General features: G+C 39.0%; 2 protein-coding genes across 3 annotated transcripts; one reads left to right on the top strand and one right to left on the bottom strand.

Moving 5' to 3' along the window:
* The first annotated feature begins 894 nt into the window (after positions 1-894).
* Positions 895-5,654, top strand: LOC129585819 (uncharacterized). 2 transcript variants are annotated; one of them, XM_055478702.1, is made up of 9 exons: positions 895-1,165; positions 1,514-1,720; positions 2,260-2,383; positions 2,685-2,789; positions 3,166-3,201; positions 3,304-3,950; positions 4,092-4,240; positions 4,615-4,938; positions 5,313-5,654. In XM_055478702.1, exons 2-9 carry the CDS (start codon positions 1,690-1,692, stop codon positions 5,355-5,357), a joined length of 1,461 nt encoding a protein of 486 aa, XP_055334677.1. In that variant the 5' UTR covers positions 895-1,165; positions 1,514-1,689; the 3' UTR covers positions 5,358-5,654. The 2 variants fall into 2 exon arrangements, with proteins under 2 accessions (XP_055334677.1, XP_055334676.1); XM_055478701.1 differs by having other exon boundaries at positions 1,510-1,716; positions 5,313-5,653.
* An 11,720-nt stretch (positions 5,655-17,374) lies between these two features.
* Positions 17,375-19,661, bottom strand: LOC129585886 (homeobox protein orthopedia B-like). Its single transcript, XM_055478783.1, has 2 exons — positions 18,794-19,661; positions 17,375-18,087 (listed from the first exon to the last, which is right to left on the bottom strand). The coding sequence occupies exons 1-2, from the start codon at positions 19,171-19,173 to the stop codon at positions 17,463-17,465; spliced, it is 1,005 nt and encodes a 334-aa protein (XP_055334758.1). The 5' UTR covers positions 19,174-19,661; the 3' UTR covers positions 17,375-17,462.
* Positions 19,662-20,352: the final 691 nt, after the last annotated feature.

The raw sequence follows: 20,352 nt of genomic DNA, 5'->3' as shown, positions 1-20,352 counted from the left end.
TACCGTATATTTCACGTACATATTTTGCACAATTAGAACCTGAATCTTCGCAAAACCTTCCGATTGTTTTCATACTTTCATAAACTTTGTTTAAATTTCATGCAGTACAGTTTCCGATAATACAGTACAGTAATTTCCAGTAATATAGTTTAATAAGTACGCCCCCGGTTCTATGCGAGAAAAAAACGTTCATGCTTTCTTCAACCAAAAGATGTCCTTAGGATGGTTGTTTCTTGAGTTTCAAAAGCCATATATATACTTCCGTAGACTATGTATTTTAGACGTGAAAATGTATATAAAAACGGGCTCCATAAATGTACCGAAACATGCCGTTCTAAAGACGGCGTATTGTGCGCCGGCGATGTCTAAAGCACGTCAAAAAATTGTTGCCGTAGAACCGGGACTATACCGTTTTACGGTAGATTATAATGCACTGAAGTTGAATATTTCTGTGTATGGAACACAGAAGTAACAGAACTCGAGTAAATTTTGGAGAACTAAGTAAATGCCAAGGTGCAACACAGGGTGCCGACATTTTGTTCGCCTAAATTTGCTTCATCACTGGTCCTGCAAACGTTCCCATACAAAACTGTAACTGATGCATTGCTGCATATACATACAGCTTCAATAACTGCACAAGTACAACATAGGTTTATTTACTGTTAAAACAAACAAAATATTCAAACGTCATCAGATCGGCCGTCAATACAGTGTTTAATTTTGTACGACCGGAAGCTCAAACAACACCTAAACGAAATCAGTGTGACTACAACGCTAAGATTGTCACAACACAAAAGATAAAGACAATTTTGCAACCTTAGCTTAAATCACCAACCCAAAAATGCAAAATACTGTGCAGGCCAAGAGCAAGTCATTACTTCATCTGCCAAATTTTCTCACCATTGAATTGCTTGTTGGAACACTTCTGGTACGGTGTCGACCGGCAGAATTCGTTCCCTCCAACAATTCATGTTGTACCACACACGATGTGGCCCTGGTATTATGGCTTTGGCCTGGACTGCAGGATATATCTAACTTTCATGGGATGAACCTGGATAAACCTCCGTAAAAATGCAGCTTTATCATCTTAACAGCTGCCGCGCATTTCTGCGTAATTTATATTTAATTAACTCCTTCTTTCAATTTATTTTATATTATTTTCAAGGTGAGGTTAGGGGTCTGTGATTTTGCATGCTTTCTCGAGCTTTTTCCTTTAATTTATTTGTATGAGCGCAACCAACGCAAGGTATGCAAGAGTGTATAGCATACAGCAGTATTATAATATTACCGGCACTTTGGCATGTAGGAGAATATTCTAGAAGTATTAATAACAAAACCCTTGACAAACCTCTAAATTGAATTGTAGCTTTTGCACATATCGGTATTGTGGTACGGTAATCAGGGTGATTTTACAGTTGCTAATTTAATTAAAATACATTTGTAGAACTTTATTTATATTACGCACAATAAATTACTTACCAGTCTTGCCTAGAAAATTTTGTTTCCCAGGTAGTGCGTTTCCCATTTCACAGCAACGTATTAGAAATGTGACAAATCCAGAAGAATTCATTGAATCACAGCCACTGGAAGGGTTGAGTATCCTGGAAAATGATATCCTGATTCCGAAAAAACGTTTGTCCGTTCGCGAGGTCAACTCCGCTCGGCAGTGGCCAAGTCGCTTCATCCCATATGAAATTGATCCAGCAGCGGGATTTCGTAAGTAAGCTGTATGCTACGCGAGATAGCTAATTGCACGTACATAGTATGTTATGCAACGGTATAATGAATTATAGTATTTTTGGCTTTATAAAATATCCGAATAACGCCAAAATTATTAGACCACTTCAAACAGAGCACTTACTTTAGGTTTAATGTTTCTTCTAAAGTTATAATGCAGTATCATGCACATTTAAGTGATTGTTCCCACCGACATCAACGCAGTACCAAAGGTGACATAAAAGTATTTCGATGTCAAACGGTTTTAGTAATACAGTCATTCCAAGTTAATCCTATACATGTACTGCATAAAACATATTTTTTGCGGTCGTTACAAATGATTCTCGTATTATTCTCTCGATCACAGTGTACAATACTTTATGCAGTATTACAACCATAGTCATGACTAGTACCTACATCAAAGCCATCGTATTCGATCACCTAACAAATTAACAGTGTTTTCCTCTTAATTCTCGTGGATTTCTCCAGTTAAAATTTCAAGGGAATTTCATCTTTAAAATTCTAAAAATGCTGATTTTGCAGAAAGCAACGAAACTGAAATGTTAATGCTGGCATTCCGGGACTTTTCGGACAGTACCTGTGTCCAGTTTGTTCCGCGCACCGGTCAACGCGATTATGTTTTTATAACCACCGATCCAAAGCGCGGGTATGATTTTGTTACTAAGGTCGCAATTGTTTCTGTCATCCACTAACCAGTAAGCTACAAAAATGCTTACATAATACCTACAATAAATCGCCGTATTATAGTATCAAGCAGCGGCATCATAAAACGTGCGCGCGATCGTATCCACCGAAATTCGCCAAGTAACTTAAAGGCTGCGTAATGCAACGTGTTTAAATCTTAAAAGCTTTGCATTACACTCAGTATTTTAGTTTGGATACACAAAAATACATCTTTAAATTAGGCCACGTTGTCAGTTATTTTCATGCTTCTTGTTCTTGTGTAGGTGCCTTTCTTATATTGGATGGCAAGGTGGTCGACAGGAAGTCTTTTTATTACGGCCAAACTGTTTCTACCTAAAAGGAACGATCATCCATGAACTAATGCACACGTAAGTGTAAAACTGAATTACATTAATCCCCATCCTCACCGAACCCCATTAATTCTTTATGCGGACATTTTTAATGATATTTTGTGCTTCTATACACAATTTTTCACATTTTCAGGGTAGTAGTTTCTACCTAAATCTATTGTAGGACGGTAAAAGTAATTTTTTTCACAGCGAACAGTAATAAACTGCACACCAATATGTAAATAACCACTGCGTGCAAAGTTTAAAAGACAAAATTATTAAATTATGAATCTGCAAGTCATCATTGCTTTCGTAACGAATGTCTTCAAAATATAATAGTACATAATTAGCAATTAGCATCCTTCTAATTGTTAGACGATCTGGCTGTGACATTCATTTTTTCTAATAATTGAAGGATTGGATTTTATCACGAACACTCCAGACCCGATCGGTGAGTTCCGCCAATAGATTCTAATAGCTCTGGTGTACGCTTGTTTATAAAGCACCTGTTTTGTTGTGAACCGGACACGATGCACCATTTCAATTCCACTAGGGACGACCACGTTCAGGTCGTATGGAACAACATTCGTGCCGACAAACTCAGCAATTTTCAAATCGAACAATCTGGCAATACACTGGGTGTGCCATATGATTACTCGTCGGTTATGCATTATTCCGCGTTGACGTTTTCCAAAGATCCGGATGACAAAGAATACACTATGATACCGAAAAACATGGGCTTTCCTCCGGATCGCTTGGGTCAACGCCGCGGCTTCAGTGCAATTGACCTGCAGCAGATATTAGTATTTTACAACTGTCCGAAGCGGTTGATGCCGTTTATCGGCGGTTTCGTTGAGGATCATCCCGGTTTTCCTGATCCCAGCGAACATACCAATCCAGAAGACACTTCAAAGAACGGCAAACTCATACCGCTAGTTCGTCAAGCTCGAAACGAAGATATATCTACAGTTAACCACGAAAATGACGTCCAAGCGCCGCAGTTCATTGTAGCAGGCACACCTAGCACCATCAATGTGGATGTGCCGGTTCTGCCCGGAACACTGCACTCCATTGCGGATAATAACGCTCCACAGGAAATCATCCAGCCACCGACCACCTCGTCCGCTGTTTCCGTATGCTCGGGATTTTTTGCTCCAGATGCTGTACTAAACTTTTTAGGGTTTTTCTATTTGTTCAAAGGTGAGAGAGTCTAGTGTTTAATTCGTCAGTATATAAGCACACCCATTTGTTTAAACCATTGGCATACAGAGCAGCAAATCTGAAACTTACCGATTCAGTTACATCAAAGTGTTTTAATGTTGTCTTGTTTGTGGATTGCAGATGGATTATATTGGAAGTATTCGTATCTGGATGGTGCATTTACAAAACAACCCAACTTTCCAAAGGCTTATAAAGCAAATTTTAATGCAGACATTCCAAATAAACTTGACAGCGTTTTCAGTTACCTCACTTATATTTACTTTGTGAAGGTACGTGGGACATTTCTACTGATCAAAACTTACTGGGTTATAACAGCTATAAAATTTAATATGTATGTAAATATTTCACAGTTAAATTATTGCATAGAGTTAGAATTAAAATAATTATCCGTAGTCGTGCGTTTAAACTCATCCCCAACACTAAGCAAGGCCTGTGTAAGTATACTTCAAGTATATAACTGAACGAAACTGAATTTGTGCGTATATTGATTAGTTAGAATTATAATTCATTGTAGTGTTAAGCTTATATTATTACTAATTGAGTTCTGTGGAGTGTGAACGCACTGGCTTTGCCTGTATCTTTGTATCTGCCAGGTTAAGGTTGCCGTTGTTTGGTAATGCTTATTTTTATATTACAATTACAGGATACTATGGTATGGGTTGCGAAAAGTGATAGCGATATCCGTGGTCCTGTTGCTCTAAAAAAGCTTTTTCCCGGACTACCGGACATATCATGGGACAATATTTTTGTGAAGGGGACCATTATCCATTTCATATCTCGAGCTTCTACATGGCTGTACGACATCAGATCTGATAAAATTATGGGCCCGCTAATGAATTTCCAAAATCCTTTATTTTTGAGTGGACCGGTCACGGAATTACCTGACGGAAGGATGCTAGCTTTTCCAACAACTGAATCTATTGGAGACGGAACTCATTTGTATATGCTGGATAGACTTTCTGGCCAGGTAACAAAAAAATATAAATTTAGTTTTTCGGCGCATAATTATTGTTATTTTTAGTTAATGTTAACCATTGGAGTCCAGATATAATAGATTAAAGTATATTTGTACTGCTTACATTTACTTATACGACGTGGTTATGCGTTGTGGCATTGCCGCTCTAACAATAGTAAACAGTGAATTGTTAATTCAGTGTGCACTATATTGTAAAGCGGCAATAGTCGGGAACTTGGGATACGCGGTACGCGAATAAAATAGTGTAATGTCGCATAGGTATATTTCTACAGCTACTGGCATATCGCATGATTCTGTATGCAGTCTATTATTTAGTTAAAGTTAATAGCGAGCTACCAAATCACCCGGATTAATATTAATTTCAGACGCTCCCTGGATTTCCGAGATCGACGAAAGAGACTTTTTGTTGATAAAATAAAACTTATGTTGTTTTAATTGATTGTTGTTATAAGTGTTCTGCCACGTTCTTGCCATGGAGGTGTGGATTGTTCCGGCGGCTGACAATGAGGAAGTTCCTCACATTTATCGTCCCAAAGTTCATATCTCCAAACCAGCATTGCAGTAGCCGCAGCTTATTTTCATGTGTAGAAATTCAGTGCATTTCGTGTAGAAATTCGGTGCATTTCCATGTATTCACTGCTTTAAAAACTTGATGCTAAAGGTGAGAAAGAGATGACCACGTTATGGTTCGAAGCCGTTGTTCGAGATTACTACCAGCGCAGTAATAAGATGCAGCATACCGTACATATATGCGTCACAATGGGCGAGCCAGAATACAGCTGGGAAATGGTGTAAGTAAAAGATGCTATGCCGGCACATTATACCGATTATTGCGTCCAATTTGTCCAACAATAAGTCAATACGTGACGTATTCACAGTCAGGACCGTAATAATTAATAAACTACAAGTATCGGTCGCGCTAGCGCGCGACCAGTTGTGTTCGAGGTATGGAAAAATGAAAAAAATACAAACTATACTTCGTACAGGCGGTACAGCAATAAAAAATATTTTGAGAAATATTTCAAATATAAAACCCCAGCGAGGACAGCTACGAAAATATTTTAAACATGTGGAAATGCGGACAGTTTTCAAGCTTCCCAGTTAAATTCGACCAGTTTATAAAAACTGAAAGCCTCCGTAATTTTTCTTTTTGTTTGCCTTTTTCACGGTTCTTTTTCCCGTTTTTAATGTAACTTTATATTGCCAATTCTAACGAACTGAAAACCTGTATTTTTTGGTACGACAAATAATATTTAAACGGTGATAAAATGGATGGATGGGATCATTTACACGATGCCCATAAAAAACCGTTCAGCCGATATTTCAGCGCAGAATTAATGGAAACTTGTGGGAAACAATTAACTGTTGCCCAAGGTGACCTCGCAGGCTGCGTGTAAGACTGTAAGATTTTCAGCCAATCAGTCAAGCTCTTCAGTAATTATTAAAATAAAATAAATACATATATTATATTAGATTTCGAGCTTAGTGAATACCCAAGCTACCGCCAGTACTCTGTATTACAGAGCAACGTAGGTTAGTGAATGACCAAGCTACCACCAGAATTACAGAGCCGCTACGTGAGTGAATACGGTAAACGGGCCGCGGGCCGGCTTTTAGATATTTAAAGGCTTCGTCCCCTTTCTAAAGCGTATCTCGTTGCGATACAGCACCGTATCTAGTTTCGCTACAGTACAAAAATGGGACACTATTTGGTGCGCACCCCAAGATGCAGCACAGGCTACGCATATCGAAACTGGGCTCGCTCTCCGTTTCCTGTATCGAACCTTCAGCTTTGGCTCCGTGTCGCTGTATTTGCGTATTCTTGTGCTGTTTTTATGCCCTGATTCTAGTTATTTCCTAGTCTGAATTGCTAAATGTTGTTCCCTGGATTGAAAGTTTTTGGCATCATTGTCCTTACTTTTTAGCTGGTGATGAGTCAGATCAGTCGCAGCACCCGCGCAATTATTTATTTTGGCCAGCATGCTGCAGTATAGTAATAGCGCTAGAGCAGCTACATAAGTAGTACATACTGATCAAAATTTGCAAATTTAGATCTTCATTTTCCGAGCGCTCCTATTCAGTATTTTATGTGGTAAAGAATACAAACTAATTTCGTATTCGAAAACACACTCGGTCTGAATAATTGTTTTTCAAAACCATTTCGCTTCTCTGTAGCCGCATGATGTTGTAGTACTTAATTGTTGTTATCTGGTAGAATTTTTATTGTTTTGAGCTGGTCACATTTCCTGTTTCAGTTTTTTGTGCATTCAGTTGGGTTTTAAAATGATTAGAAATTTCATAAAACGTAAATAACTCACGAAAAGAAATCGTCACACAATGGCAATACTAAAAAATGCTCGCTCATCAACAAAAAGATACCAAGGAAAGCCACCTCTGGAGGTGGCTTCGCGTACCGTATCGTTTTTCTTTGAATTTCAGGGTATGCGTAAAAAGCGCTCGTAAAATTTTTGGTTGATGTGAGACGCGGGGTTGGTACGGGTTCTGAGATGCGGTTCGCAGGATACCGTATCTGAGAGTTGTGGAAACGGGACGCATTCGGATACGCAGCATACCCCCGTCCCGAATCTTTGCACTGATAACCAGATATGCGAAGCGAGAACCGACATACCGTATCGCGTAACTCCTATTATGGGACGGTGGTGTCCTGTACGGTAGCTAGATTCGCTACAGATTGGGGACGAGGCCTAATATTTAGAAATTACATATAAATTAGACAATTAAGGGATTTGCCCCGGCACATAGTACCAAATTCGGGTACATACACGGGAACTTTCGCTGTCGCGCAATCCTAGACACTTTTTTGCATGGCTAGATATGTACCTAATATTCATAACGGCTCTCATACTCATACTCATAACCCTACTCCTAATTCCAAATCCATACTCATAACGGCCCTCATACTCATAATCATACTTTGGTCCTACCGGTCATCATATTAAATTATTCATAATTATAGCTCATATCTTAACCATTACTCATGCTGGTGTGTCAAAAATGTAATATTCAATTAGTCAAAAATGTGTCACTTCTCGATCGCTGCTTGTGCTGGCTGGTCGAGACTTTGCTATGCATGTTACCCACAGGTAAAAGCATAGCGGTTTTCGAATTTAACTGGCGTTTTTAACTGTGAAAACTGCCGTATTCCATCATCCGAATTTGAATATCCCTTGTTAATTATCGACATCAGTCCTCCCAGTCACCATGGACGTTCAGAACTGGTACCGATTCACACGCTGCCAATCTGGACATGAAGAAGCATACCTTACCCGGTTTTTATATGAAATTATTTACCGTAAATTACCAATTAATATTTCCTCTGTAATTCTCGCTAATGCTTCTCGTCAGAAAATCCTTCCTCCTGCGTGGGACAACCTCCCCCATTCCGCACTGGTAAGATATCAATCGTTTCTTGGTGACTTCACTAATCAATTATCTTACGCATGTAAACATGACCTTTGGGCTGCGCATGAGATTGCTGAATTATTCACTTGGGGGTTGGCAGAATATGCTTTGTGTGTTTTACGTTGCACGTCTTCTAAAACTAAATTTTTTAACAAAAAGCGAGTTAGTGCCGTCCCTCCTGAACTGTTGTCCCACCTTTCTTCGGTAACTCGTGAAATTAATAAACTAAAGCGGACGAAGCGCCGCATCAGGGCCAATAACCGCGAACTGTCTCTCGATTATGCCAGTAATTTAAGTCATTTAAAACTATTAAAGAAAACCCTTTCCGAAAAAGTAGCACAGCTCCGATCTTCAGCAGAGCGTAAAGAAAACGATAGTTGGTTCCGGCGAAATATGTTCAGTTTCATTAATTCGAAACTCAAGCACGGTAATAATACTTCCAATAGCGCGCTGAAAACTGGTGATATTGAAGAATATTTTAAAAAGGTTTGTAACCCAACCCAGCTACCACCAGTCGATTGTGCTTGGATTAACAAACTCGAAAAGAAACCAGTGACTGTTAACTTTAATTCGTCAGATATCAAGCCATCCGATATCGAGTACATCTTGAAAGAAAAGAAGCTTTCATGTGGGTCTGGTCTCGATGGTTTAAACCAGACCTGGGCAGTTATGGAAAATGGACCAATAGTTAGAGTTAAGAGTTAGCCGGGGCGCGCGAGTTACGTTACGAGTTACGCTATTCCCAAAAACATGAGTTACGAGTTATAGCGCGAGTTACGCTACAGTAAAAAAATTTCATTTGCGCTCTTAATCAATTTAAGTTAGGACTAATTACTTACACTAGATTTTAAGCACATGCCGATGTGTTTTTCGAAATAATTAACTGATTCTCTAATTCCAAAAAATAGTAGTGGAACATCAGCTCTACATGTTTGCACAAGTACTGTATCTGTATTACAAAATACGCTGGAACTGCCGGACCGCCGCTAACAGTAAGCGTTTTGAAGTCTATTTCACAAGCCGTAAACTTAAGGATTTGCCAGAAAAAGCGCATTCCACCGATTTTTAAGACCGCTTTTTACCGCTGGTAGTGCCGTTGTTAATGGGTTAATAAAGGAAACGCTACAGCTGAGCGGAGCATTTTACCTTTTTATCTTTATTGGTAGCTACCTATTAGACGGTCTTTGGGTCTACCTTGGCCTTTCAATCTGAATTATATAATTAAAAATTACTTTCATAATACTGCTTTTAAGTCTAAGAAAACAATACTAGCCGTTTCCATTAAATACCTTATCCCTGCCGGATAAAGGGCATAAAACCGATGCCGCAATCCCTTTTCAAGAAGCCAAGCTGATTCGCTTTCTATTACATAAAAGTACGGTCTAGCTTAATAGTACTTGTGCAGGCGGCGTGAGCACTTGCTGCGATTTACGAGTACGTACAGAATACAGATATATGTACGGCATAACAGAATCCCATCCGTATTCACAATCAGCCGTATGGCCAGTTGACTCAGTTCCTAGGGCGGTTGTGGTGAACACCAGATCAAGCGATGTTCATTAATTAACTGTTTCGCGAATTTTCGGAAAGTAATGTGGCCTGAGTCAAACTTTCTTTTGTGTTTGTTTTCAATATGTTTACAGATAACTCGAAACCACAAAGTTACGCTATAGTTACGCTGCGCTATTTTACTTTCGAGTTACGTTAGAGTTAAGTTTTCTTCGTCGCGAGTTACGCTTCAGAGTTACGTTATAACTCGATAACTCGGAAATAACTCGCGTTAAGTTATGAGTTAAGTTATAACTGCCCAGGTCTGGTTTAAACTATGCTTTTTTAAAACCGTTTCCGGTAATTCACAGATTTTTGGCTTTTCTTTTTAATAAAATTTTGGCGTCAGGGAAACCGTGTAAGTCATGGCAGACAGGTAAGACTGTTCTTATACATAAGAAGGGCGATTTGAAATCGGTTGAAAATTATCGTCCCATCACATTAACCAGTTGTGTAGGGAAAATTTTCCACTCAGTTATTTCTAAACGGTTAATGTCTTTTTGCATATAAAACGGTATTATCGATACGGATGTACAAAAGGGGTTCATAGAAGAAATGAATGGGTGCGGCGAACATTCGTTAAAACTTTTGAAACTGATCGAGCAGCAACGTACTGAAAGACGTGCAATGCACGTCACCTGGCTCGATGTAGCCAATGCTTATGGCTCGGTAAGGAAAGAAGTCATGTTGGCTGCGTTAAAGCATTATGGCATTCCTGACGAAATTATTAATTACATTAATAATTATTACACTGGACTTTCTATTAAAATTCAAAATGACGATTCTTTTACCAGTGAAATTCCGTTTAACGTAGGTTTGTTTCAGGGCGACACAATGAGCTGTGCGCTGTTTTTATTAATTTTTAACCCAATTTTGGAATTTATTGAAAATAACAGGAAGCACGGTATTGCTTTCGATAATTTACGCGACCATAAGCTTGTCGCACTGAGTTTTGCCGATGACCTTACGTTAATCGTGCACAATAAATTATTAACTATGCAGCGCGTCTTGAACGACATCGATAGCCGAATGAATTCACTGGGTTTGCAGCTCCAGCTTAAAAAAAGGCGTTTCTACAGTTTCCGATTTTTCGATTAAGGGTCAGCGTATAACGAATATCTCTGAAGAACCGATGAAATTTTTGGGAACCTGGGTTTTTGAAAAGCAGCAAACAACTTCAGCTGGTGATAAGATATGCGAAATTTTCGATAATTTTCTACAGCGTATTGATAAATTGAATTTACGTGATACTTTTAAAATAAAAATTTACAAAGACTATATGACATCGTGTGTCCGGTTTCTTCTTACGGTACATGATCTGACTCTGTCTGTTGGTAATAAGTTGGAAAGCAAAGTGAATAAATACATCAAAAAGTGGATTGGGTTGAATAATTCCGCGAATTGCGACTAATTCTATTCACCTGATGGCCTAGATCTAAAATCTGTTACTTCTATCTATTTGCAATCGCATGCAGCCTTTCTTGCGGATGCCATGTGTTCTACAGATATTGTTGTTTCTACTATTGCATCTAAATCCTTGGAAAAATCTTGTTTGTCAGACACAGCTGTTGTTAACATTGTTAACGACACCGTAGAGGCAGGGAAGCAGGCAGGTGTATCAAAAGGGAAAATTAGGAAGTTAGTCAGCGCCAAAGTTCGCTCAGAAATGACAACTAGGCGAGAAAATAGGTTAAGTACTCTTATTCAGCAGGGCGCGTGGAAGGCAGTCGCAGAAGCACAAGCATTGGATACGTTTTGGAAGTCAGTAATATACAACCTCCCAGAGAAGACTGTATCCTTTATGGTTAAAGCGGCTCTTGACATTGCTCCTTCTTTCACTAATCTATGTAAGTGGGGCATGTCTGTCTCACCTAAGTGTGATCTCTGTGGTGGTGAAAGCGGTACCCTTTGTCATATCCTTAATTGGTGTCCTATCGCTCTCTCTGGTGCACGCTTCACATGGCGACATAACAGTGTTCTGAAAGCTATTTTCGACTGTTTTACCAGTGCGGCTAAGAATGGTAAGTGGGAGGTTCGTTGCGATCTTGACAGCGAGAGCTACGATCGTCATTCCACAACCATCCCAGCCGACATTCTTCCTACTACGCTTTACCCTGATTTAACATGTGTTAACCGAACCGAGAAGCGTATCATTTTAGCAGAGGTAACAGTCCCTTTTGAGTCTGACCAGGGATTCACCAATGCCAAAACGCGGAAGAAGGAGCGCTACTGCGCTATTCGCGATTTGGAAATTGCTGATGTCTTTGCAACATCTGCTGTGGAGAACTTCTTGAATATTAAAAAAAGTTAGAGCTCTAAGAATTTTTAACCATGTTTATGCTCGAAAGCAGCCATTAACATACAGCTTTGCCGTAAGCACGAGTTACAAACTGATTTGTTGTGGTTTTTGGGGTGCCCCTGGAGGGGGAGGGGTACGTTCAGCGTCAATATTCTTGATGGCGATGAACCACAGACAATTCGAGCTTTCAGCTACAGAACCTTTTTTTCCAGAGTGAACTGTCATTTAAATGAAAAGTCTTGATTTATTGGATAAATTCACAAGAAGAACTGTTCATCTTGAAACCAAATGAGCAATATTTCGTAGTCGTGCATTTTGCCCGGTTAGAGTGTGTATATTGAATGCGTGTTTTTCCCGTACACACACTCTGTGGTTCAAGATGTGCGAGCGAATACAGTACTCAATGTGACTGCTGCCAAATTACGTGCAAATTTTAAATATTCAAAAATGTTTAACTTTGTTTGTTCTTAAGCAAAAATTGTATCCATAGGCTTGAAAAATTTATAATAATATTTACTTTTAGGCAGTATGAATGCAGGTTTTTTGTTTTCGTGCCAAAGAAGTGTTATGGCGATAAGAAATTAGCATACCCGTCTATGGCAGACCTGGTGCTGGCTTTTCTCTATTTTCTCGTAGAAGACTATGTTAACTCCGGAGAGTCATATCATTACTCTGCAATCAAAATAAATAACTCCATGCATACTGTTTAAAAGTATATATTATTATGTATTTTTCAAGCCTATGGGTACAATTTTTGCTTAAGAACAAACAAAGTTAAACATTTTTGAATATTTAAAATTTGCACGTAATTTGGCAGCAGTCACATTGAGTAAAGCATTGTCAGTACTGCCCGTCGCCTGCTCACCGCCTCGGTATGTTATCCCGGTGCTGCGGCTCAGACAAATTTAAGATAAAAATTGCCACAAACGATACTTCTGCACTGTTAGTATATCTGCTCTCGCCAAACAACTCCCTGAGTCACTCGCAGCTATCGCCCTTAGCTGCAGTTACGTTATTTTCTTGAATAAATCTAATGTTAACTGGGTAGTTCCGGGTCCAAGTGAACTGTTTGCGTATTGATATGCTTTCGTTCATGTCCAGTCGACCTCAGCACGGTCGAAAACGATGCTGTCCCGTTATTCTCTGTACCGCACTTCTGATGTCGATAATTGCCTTGTGAGATGTTCTCCCCTTTTACCTTTATTGCGCATCCTAGTATCTAGCATAATATAAGATTACGGTTGCGACACAAAGTAATACAAAAAGGCGAATACGTGCGTAAGTGTCCGTGCTTTCCTTTCCCCACAAGAAAAATTTCTTTTTCCTCTTTGATTAAAGTTTTTAGCTAATTACCATCACATTTAGTACATTTAGTTTGAATTAGATGTGTGGGTTTTTGGTTTTCTGCATGGACCCCAGCGCGATCGCCTACCCTACAATTTCTCTATATTCACTTATTCATATAATATTCGCAACCGTAAATCTTTTCATAGGAAGTACCGGAGGCCTGCGCGCCTTTTAATTTCCAGTAAAAATTATTGTAATAGGGAAACGAAGACGCAATAAAGGCTGTGTTTTTTTACAACTATGTGTTCATGTAAGTCTACTCAACCGCCCGCTTTCGTCCACTCGTAAAAATTATTTCATCATAATTAGTAGCGAAAAAATATTTATTCGAAAATGGCTTCATTACAAAATGACTTCAGCAAACTTGAACTGGGTAACGAAAGCTAAGTAGTTTAATCTGCATATAAAACCTGAGCAAGAAAATCTACCATTGTCCACTTTCGTCCATTTTTTATACTAGTGCTAATGATGAAAAAACCTGAAATGTTAATGGGCTTACTACGTAGCTTCCACCAAACAAAAAGTGAACGGGCTGTTAACTTTTCATTTCCACAAAACTAAATTTCGCCAAAAGCATCGTGTACACTGTACAGCAATAGAACACAGGAAGAGTAATAACGCAGTTTAATCGTTGCTAGCCAGAACAAAAGCAGACATCAAAAAAAATTTTAAAAAAATTCAAGAACGGTGCACAATTTGCGCAACAGCTATTACTACTTAGTGTCAATAATACGGTTTTTACGATTAATAAACAATATAATGCTTTTGCTAATAACATCAAGCGCAGTACCGCACTGGTATGAGTAGCGGTAAAGGTTTGAGTTATGATTATGAACAAAAATATGATAACCGGTAGGATCAAAGTATGATTATGATAGTGAAAGCCGTTTTGAGTATGAATTCTGAATTAGGAATAGGGTTATGAGTATGAGGACCGTTATGAGAATTAGGGTTTGGGAGCGCGCGACAGCGGAAGTTGCCGTGGATACATACAAATTTGGTGCTATGTACCGGGCCAAACCCCTTAAGACCGCGAGATATTGAGGTACTCAGACATTTCTAGACATTTTTAAAATTCGAAACTCTGGAGGCTCAGAAAATTAGAGGTAACGGCCCCGCGCAGCGGGGCCGAGTCGAAATATTTAGAAATATTTAGAAATTCTGGAAATGTAAAAGCTTTAGAGCCGACTTTGGAAAAATTAATAGTTATTTTGAGGTATCCGAACATGTTTTAAAAACATCTTAGAGGTTTCAAAAATTTAAAAAAGTTATAATTTTGATGGAATTGACAATTTAAATAACATACACAGATCTGTAGTTTAGGTTGCTAAGCTGCGAAACAGACCACAACAGTACTACAACGGTACAGTACAGTACTACAACTGTAATACTGTACAGTATACAGTACTGTAATACAGCTTTTAATATTATTGTATTAATACGCTGGCGATTAAGTGATAGTAGTACTACATTTAATTGCTACAACTATGTACTGAGTACTGTAAAGTACTCATGCATTGCCAAAATAAGTAATTTAATTAGTAGTACAGTACCTTTAAGTACTAACAACATTTTAAGTACTGTATTGCAACATTTAAAACGTTTTTAAGAACTGCTTTAAAACTGATAATTTTTTTAAAGATAAAGGTAGGAACGTTTGTGTGATGCTCAATTTTATAAAAATAATAACTTTTTGAAAAGGTCAATGGTGATTTAGGAGATAATTTCCAAAACTAACAACTTTTAAGTACTAAAAACCCTTAAGTACTACAACTTTCAAAAATTTTATTTAGACTTTCTCCAAAACTTGTGATTTTTTTAAAGATAATGGTAGGAACGTCTGTGTGATCCTGTATTTTATGAAATTAATAACTTCTTGAAAAAATCAATGTTCATTTAGGAGATAATTTCCAAAAAATAAGGACGTAAGGATATATGAATCTATTGATACCGGTTATATGTAAACCTTACATATAGCGCTAGCGCAGTACAAACCATGGCCTAAGCAATTTTTAATCAAATGCTGTTTTTGTAATACTTGTTTTATGCGCCTTCAAATGGCATCGTAAAGGTGAAATCGGAAATACTTTTCTGTTACAAGTCAGATGGATCACTAATTACCCGATATCAATAAAAACATAATAACTACCCTTGCGGGCACGCATATACTTGAGCCTAACAGAATCATCACCCGTAGCAGAAGATGATAATACGAGGCTTTGTTAACGCGCGTGCGAAAATTACAGGGTTCATATTTTGAAAGGAAATAATTAAATTACAGCTTACAAGCCCTCCAGTTCCGAATACCAATTAAACAGACCAAAAGACGTATACTGTAAATTATGAAAAATGTTGCAATCCATTTATGGCTTCTGTATTAATTAATAACGTGGCTCTATTTTGTCGCCCAAATGGTGTTAGAAGTAGGCATAAAGTTTGAAAGCTCTATCTGTAAAACAATATCTAAGTAATAAAACAAAAGTTGATATAATCATCATTTTAAAAATATGGAGAATAAATTATCGATCGCATTAATTTTTATATGACCTAAACAACTTTGTAAATGCACAGCATTTATCACAGCCAGCTGAATGCTAACAGCAGTGCTAACAACAAAGTAGTTCGTGGACAATCCATGCATACATGCATGCGGCCAGGCCTAATGAAATATGACAAAGATGTTTAGTATTTTGAAAATTATATTATTTTTTCCTGACCGCAGTTGCAAATTAATTCTATTTTAGCCTACTAACCCGCTCAAAGCACAGACGTACGTGTTTTATGAATTTGAACCACAACCAATTTACATGCGATGTATAGGTTGTGGTTCAAATACGACAATAAATAAGAGTAAGCAATTACGATGGCAGCGCATCTTCGTGAACTTGTCGTAACTATACGGTAAGTACTGGCTCGACTCTGTAAATGACATCTACAATAAAATGCAGCGGTCTTCTATGGCGTCGTGCTTCTCGCACAGATTCGACATCCATTATAGCGACGAATACAGCTACTTCATCGATCATAATTCACCTATACGAAGCCGCAAACAGGCTAATAGGACATAATCGAGCCTAAATGTTGTTTGGTCAATGATATTGGCCCACAGGTTGCATCGGTACGGCAAGAGACAGAAGTCAAACGTATATCACGGCAAAGATCATAATCCGCTGTATGATTTGATGCTGCTGGCCAGCGTAAATTATATTTCTGTTGGATAAAAGTAAACCGGGCTGCAATTGAAACTTTGGCAAAACATGATCCGCCTTCGGATAACATTTTATTATGAGTTTAGTGCACAGACGTCGTGCCGGGATATTGCATGTTGATTTGAACAGGCGGCTCAGTCAATTAAAGTTTAAGTTACTGCCTAGTCCCCTCGATACGATGCTATCACACAAACCGCCAATTCCCAGCACCTCCGCGTTGGCGCGTCACGATTGCAAAATTGTCCAAACGGTACATATACAAATTTAGCCTACTATTCCATAAGGATTTACAAAGTAAAGAAAGCTAAGTTGGTTTTCTGATTCCAAAAATTTATGCAGGACTAAATTAATTTAAATGATGCTGAAAAATTCCAACCAGTGGTGTGATAACTGGTAATTACCAGAACCAAACCTACTCGTAGGTTACAAAAATATATATATCTTTCGAGTGCAAACCTATCAGTGATGAATAAAGGTTTGTACTCGTTTTACTTTTTTTAAAGAGCAATACTGAGTCGTCAATTAGAGATGGAAGGGTTTTGCACAAACAGGCCAGTGACAAACGAAAAACCTGAAATATCATGGCCAGTCGCAAGAAACGTGATTTAGGCAATTTATCCACAATAATACAACATATTTGCAAAGATGATGTTTGGAGCATCACCAAGTTTTCAATGTAAAAGTCAGAATTAAGGCAGCCTAGGAGGCATATTGGCCTCAGAAAAGAAAGCATGACCTCTTCCTTGGCTCGTGTTCAACGAGGATTCAAGCACGCCTGGTACGGGAATACGGAGCGGTGCTGGCATGCATCTGGGTGCGACAGGTTGCTTCCACGGCGCCGCCGGGTTGAATCCGTCTATCCCAAAAAGCTGCGACAGGGCCATATGATGCAAATAATTATATCTATCTGCCCACAAATTATGCAGATAATTTACAGGAGGCAGATGAGAACTGCCGGTGCCATTGCTGCCGTTGCTACACCCTTTGGAAAGATTGTGCTGAAATCCACTCGGTGGATGACCGGAAAGCCATGGCTGATAAAACTCGCCGGATCCTGTACCCCGAGTATTTCGGGAGCTTGAATTAAAAGGGGAATAATAAAAACCAGGTAAAGCACCAGCTGATAAGAGGTGATTGGTTTGTGAATTCGTGGGAGCATTGGGTGGATTTGGGTCAGCTCCACAGGGAATCGCAATTTCGTTGCCTGACTCACTGGAGGCCACTTTGTCCGATTTCCGCCATTTGGCTCGACGATTTTGGAACCACACTTGAATGCGCGCTTCCGTCAAATTTATTCGCAGAGCCAATTCTTCTCTACAGAAGAAAAAATTTTTGCACTGGCGACAGGAAAATCGCGAAATATAGAGAAATTACAACTACAACTATACTACTCGTATTTTGTGAATATAAAAATCAGAGTTGCTAACACGTTTAACTTAATTGATGCATTGATGCACATTATATTGTAAAATTTATGTGTGAAGGGGCAGATATTAGCACAGTGTGTTCACTGTGTAAATGCTATTGTCAGCGTGGTACAAAGTGTTATGGATGTGACCTTTAGTATTATGCAAGTTCACTGTCCACGTGTCTTTTTCGAAAATTTGTATATTTAACATCTGATCATGAAGGAAAAACACTGCTTTGTCAGCTCTAGATCTATGTAAGTGGGATTGCGCAACAGAACTACGAGTATAAAAAGCTGATGTTGTTTTTCAGAAAATTATCAAAAGAAATCGATTTGATATTCTAAGCTGACGAAACTTAATAAACTGCAAAATCCCAACGTGCAGATTATTTTCAACATAAAATGTACGCGCTATACAATTTCGCTTTTGTTACCCGCGAACTCAGCCGATAGAAAGTTTAGACAGTTACCCGTAGTGCTGGCGTATTCACATGGTTTGTTGACCGCAAAAAAATTACGACTTTTAAAATTAATTAACACCATAAAGTTTATTTACAAATTTCATCATAGTAAAACTGCACTATGGCGCATTAAAATAGCCCACGAAATTACCTGTTAAAAACATCCGGATAATGCGTTTTGCTGAAACACTTTTCCAGTTCCTGCAGTTGAAAAGCCGTAAATGTCGTTCGATAGCGTCGTTGCTTGCTGTTTGAAATGAAACCGCTTTCGTGTGGTCGCAGTTTGTGTTTGGAGGATGTGGTGACATCGTCTGACGCTGTTTCCGATAATTTGTCATCCGCGTTATCAAATGCAGTGGGAGAATTACTGAACGGGACACGAGCGTCGGAAGAACCCATAGTTTCGGAATTTTGGCTGGCTTCAACAAACATGTCACCGTATTTTGTTTTATTATGCTTTTCGCCATTCCTGCGTCGTTCCAGGCCGCAAAATGCAGGGCTCATGACCAGTTCCGATGTCGCTTTGTCCATCCTTTTGGCTTCAGTGTAAAAATTAGTTGAGCACTTTTTTCGACAATGTCGAACAACCTCTTCAGATTAAACTGACTATTGATTGGCTTGCGTTCACCGAAGTCATACATACGTTTTTGCGATACAGCTGGAAATATGTCAGGTCGACCACGGAGTCAGTGAAATACGCTTCGCAGAGAATACCGCACATCTAATTAATGATGCAATATATAATTATACAATACATCGTGTCCGCGTAAATTTAATTAAAAAATATCTCCGCTAACCACGCGATCGATTGCAATTTGCAACAACAGTTTAACTGCAACGAGAATAATAGAGAAAATTGCTGTGACACTATCAGTGTGCGACTGACAAACGAAATCAGCCCAAGGGTTTTCATGATCAGAAGTGCACCGGTAAAATCAAAAGCGCATGCGAGTTGGACGCGTGGGTTCTACTACACACGTACATGGACTGGACAATGAGGACCATTAATAATCAGCGAATGAGGAGACACGCCGAACCGGCTTTCGATAACTGCAGTCGACCTTTCGGCGCACATATCTACGCGCAAATCGTAGTCTGCCGTGCACAGCTCCCTGGCCGGCATAAGGAACGCTATTGTCCATAATTAATTAGTGAGTGCTGTGCGTGGCTTAATAATTGGTTGTTGACTTTCAGGTTGAATGTCGTTTGGCGGCCAGCAATGAGTGTTAGTCGGAGCTGGTACGGAAAGGGAATGGTGCAGAGAGCGAATTGGCGGTCAGCGGTGCGCAGCCGACTTATTCATCCATTAATTATGTTTTGCCACCTCCAGTAAATGGGCTGTCCTTTTCCGCTCTGAAATTAAAAATTTGTTCAGGGTTGGGTCAAAGTTTAAATTCAAACAATATTGTCCTTTGGCTAATGTTAGGACGAGTTAGGTTAAGTTAGCAAAAGAAGCGGCTGGTTCACTTGGATGCTGCTTATAATTGACCATGTGTCTCTTCCGGCCCGTGCTAATTTGTTTCGGGTTAAGGATTTTCAAAGTTGTTAGGCTGGGGCGGTGTGAGCGATAGCAGTGTCGAGTGTATACTATAGAATATCGACTGCTTACGATTAGATAGATTAGCATCGGTACACGTATGTAATTTGTGTGGGTGATGAAGCACGAAATTTTTTGTTATGTTTTGCGCTAGTATTAATTATGTGCACTTA

This window comes from Paramacrobiotus metropolitanus, unplaced genomic scaffold (genome assembly GCF_019649055.1).
Source record: "Paramacrobiotus metropolitanus isolate TYO unplaced genomic scaffold, Prichtersi_v1.0 Parri_scaffold0000018, whole genome shotgun sequence".
NCBI classification, from domain to species: Eukaryota; Metazoa; Tardigrada; class Eutardigrada; order Parachela; family Macrobiotidae; genus Paramacrobiotus; species Paramacrobiotus metropolitanus.
The sequence above is the reverse complement of the archived record's forward strand: the minus strand, read 5'-3'. Positions and strand labels throughout refer to the sequence as shown.

Bases quoted from the DNA above. Each gene is read 5' to 3' on its own strand.
- LOC129585886 (XM_055478783.1), bottom strand. From the start codon at position 19,173: ATGGACAAAGCGACATCGGAACTGGTCATGAGCCCTGCATTTTGCGGC. The intron at 18,088-18,793 runs GTAATTTCGTGG...TTTCTTCTGTAG, and splicing joins TATCCGGATGTTTTTAACAG to AGAAGAATTGGCTCTGCGAA.
- LOC129585819 (XM_055478701.1), top strand. From the start codon at position 1,072: ATGCAGCTTTATCATCTTAACAGCTGCCGCGCATTTCTGCGTAATTTA. The intron at 1,166-1,509 runs GTGAGGTTAGGG...TTTGTTTCCCAG, and splicing joins TATTTTATATTATTTTCAAG to GTAGTGCGTTTCCCATTTCA. The intron at 2,790-3,165 runs GTAAGTGTAAAA...TAATAATTGAAG, and splicing joins ATCCATGAACTAATGCACAC to GATTGGATTTTATCACGAAC.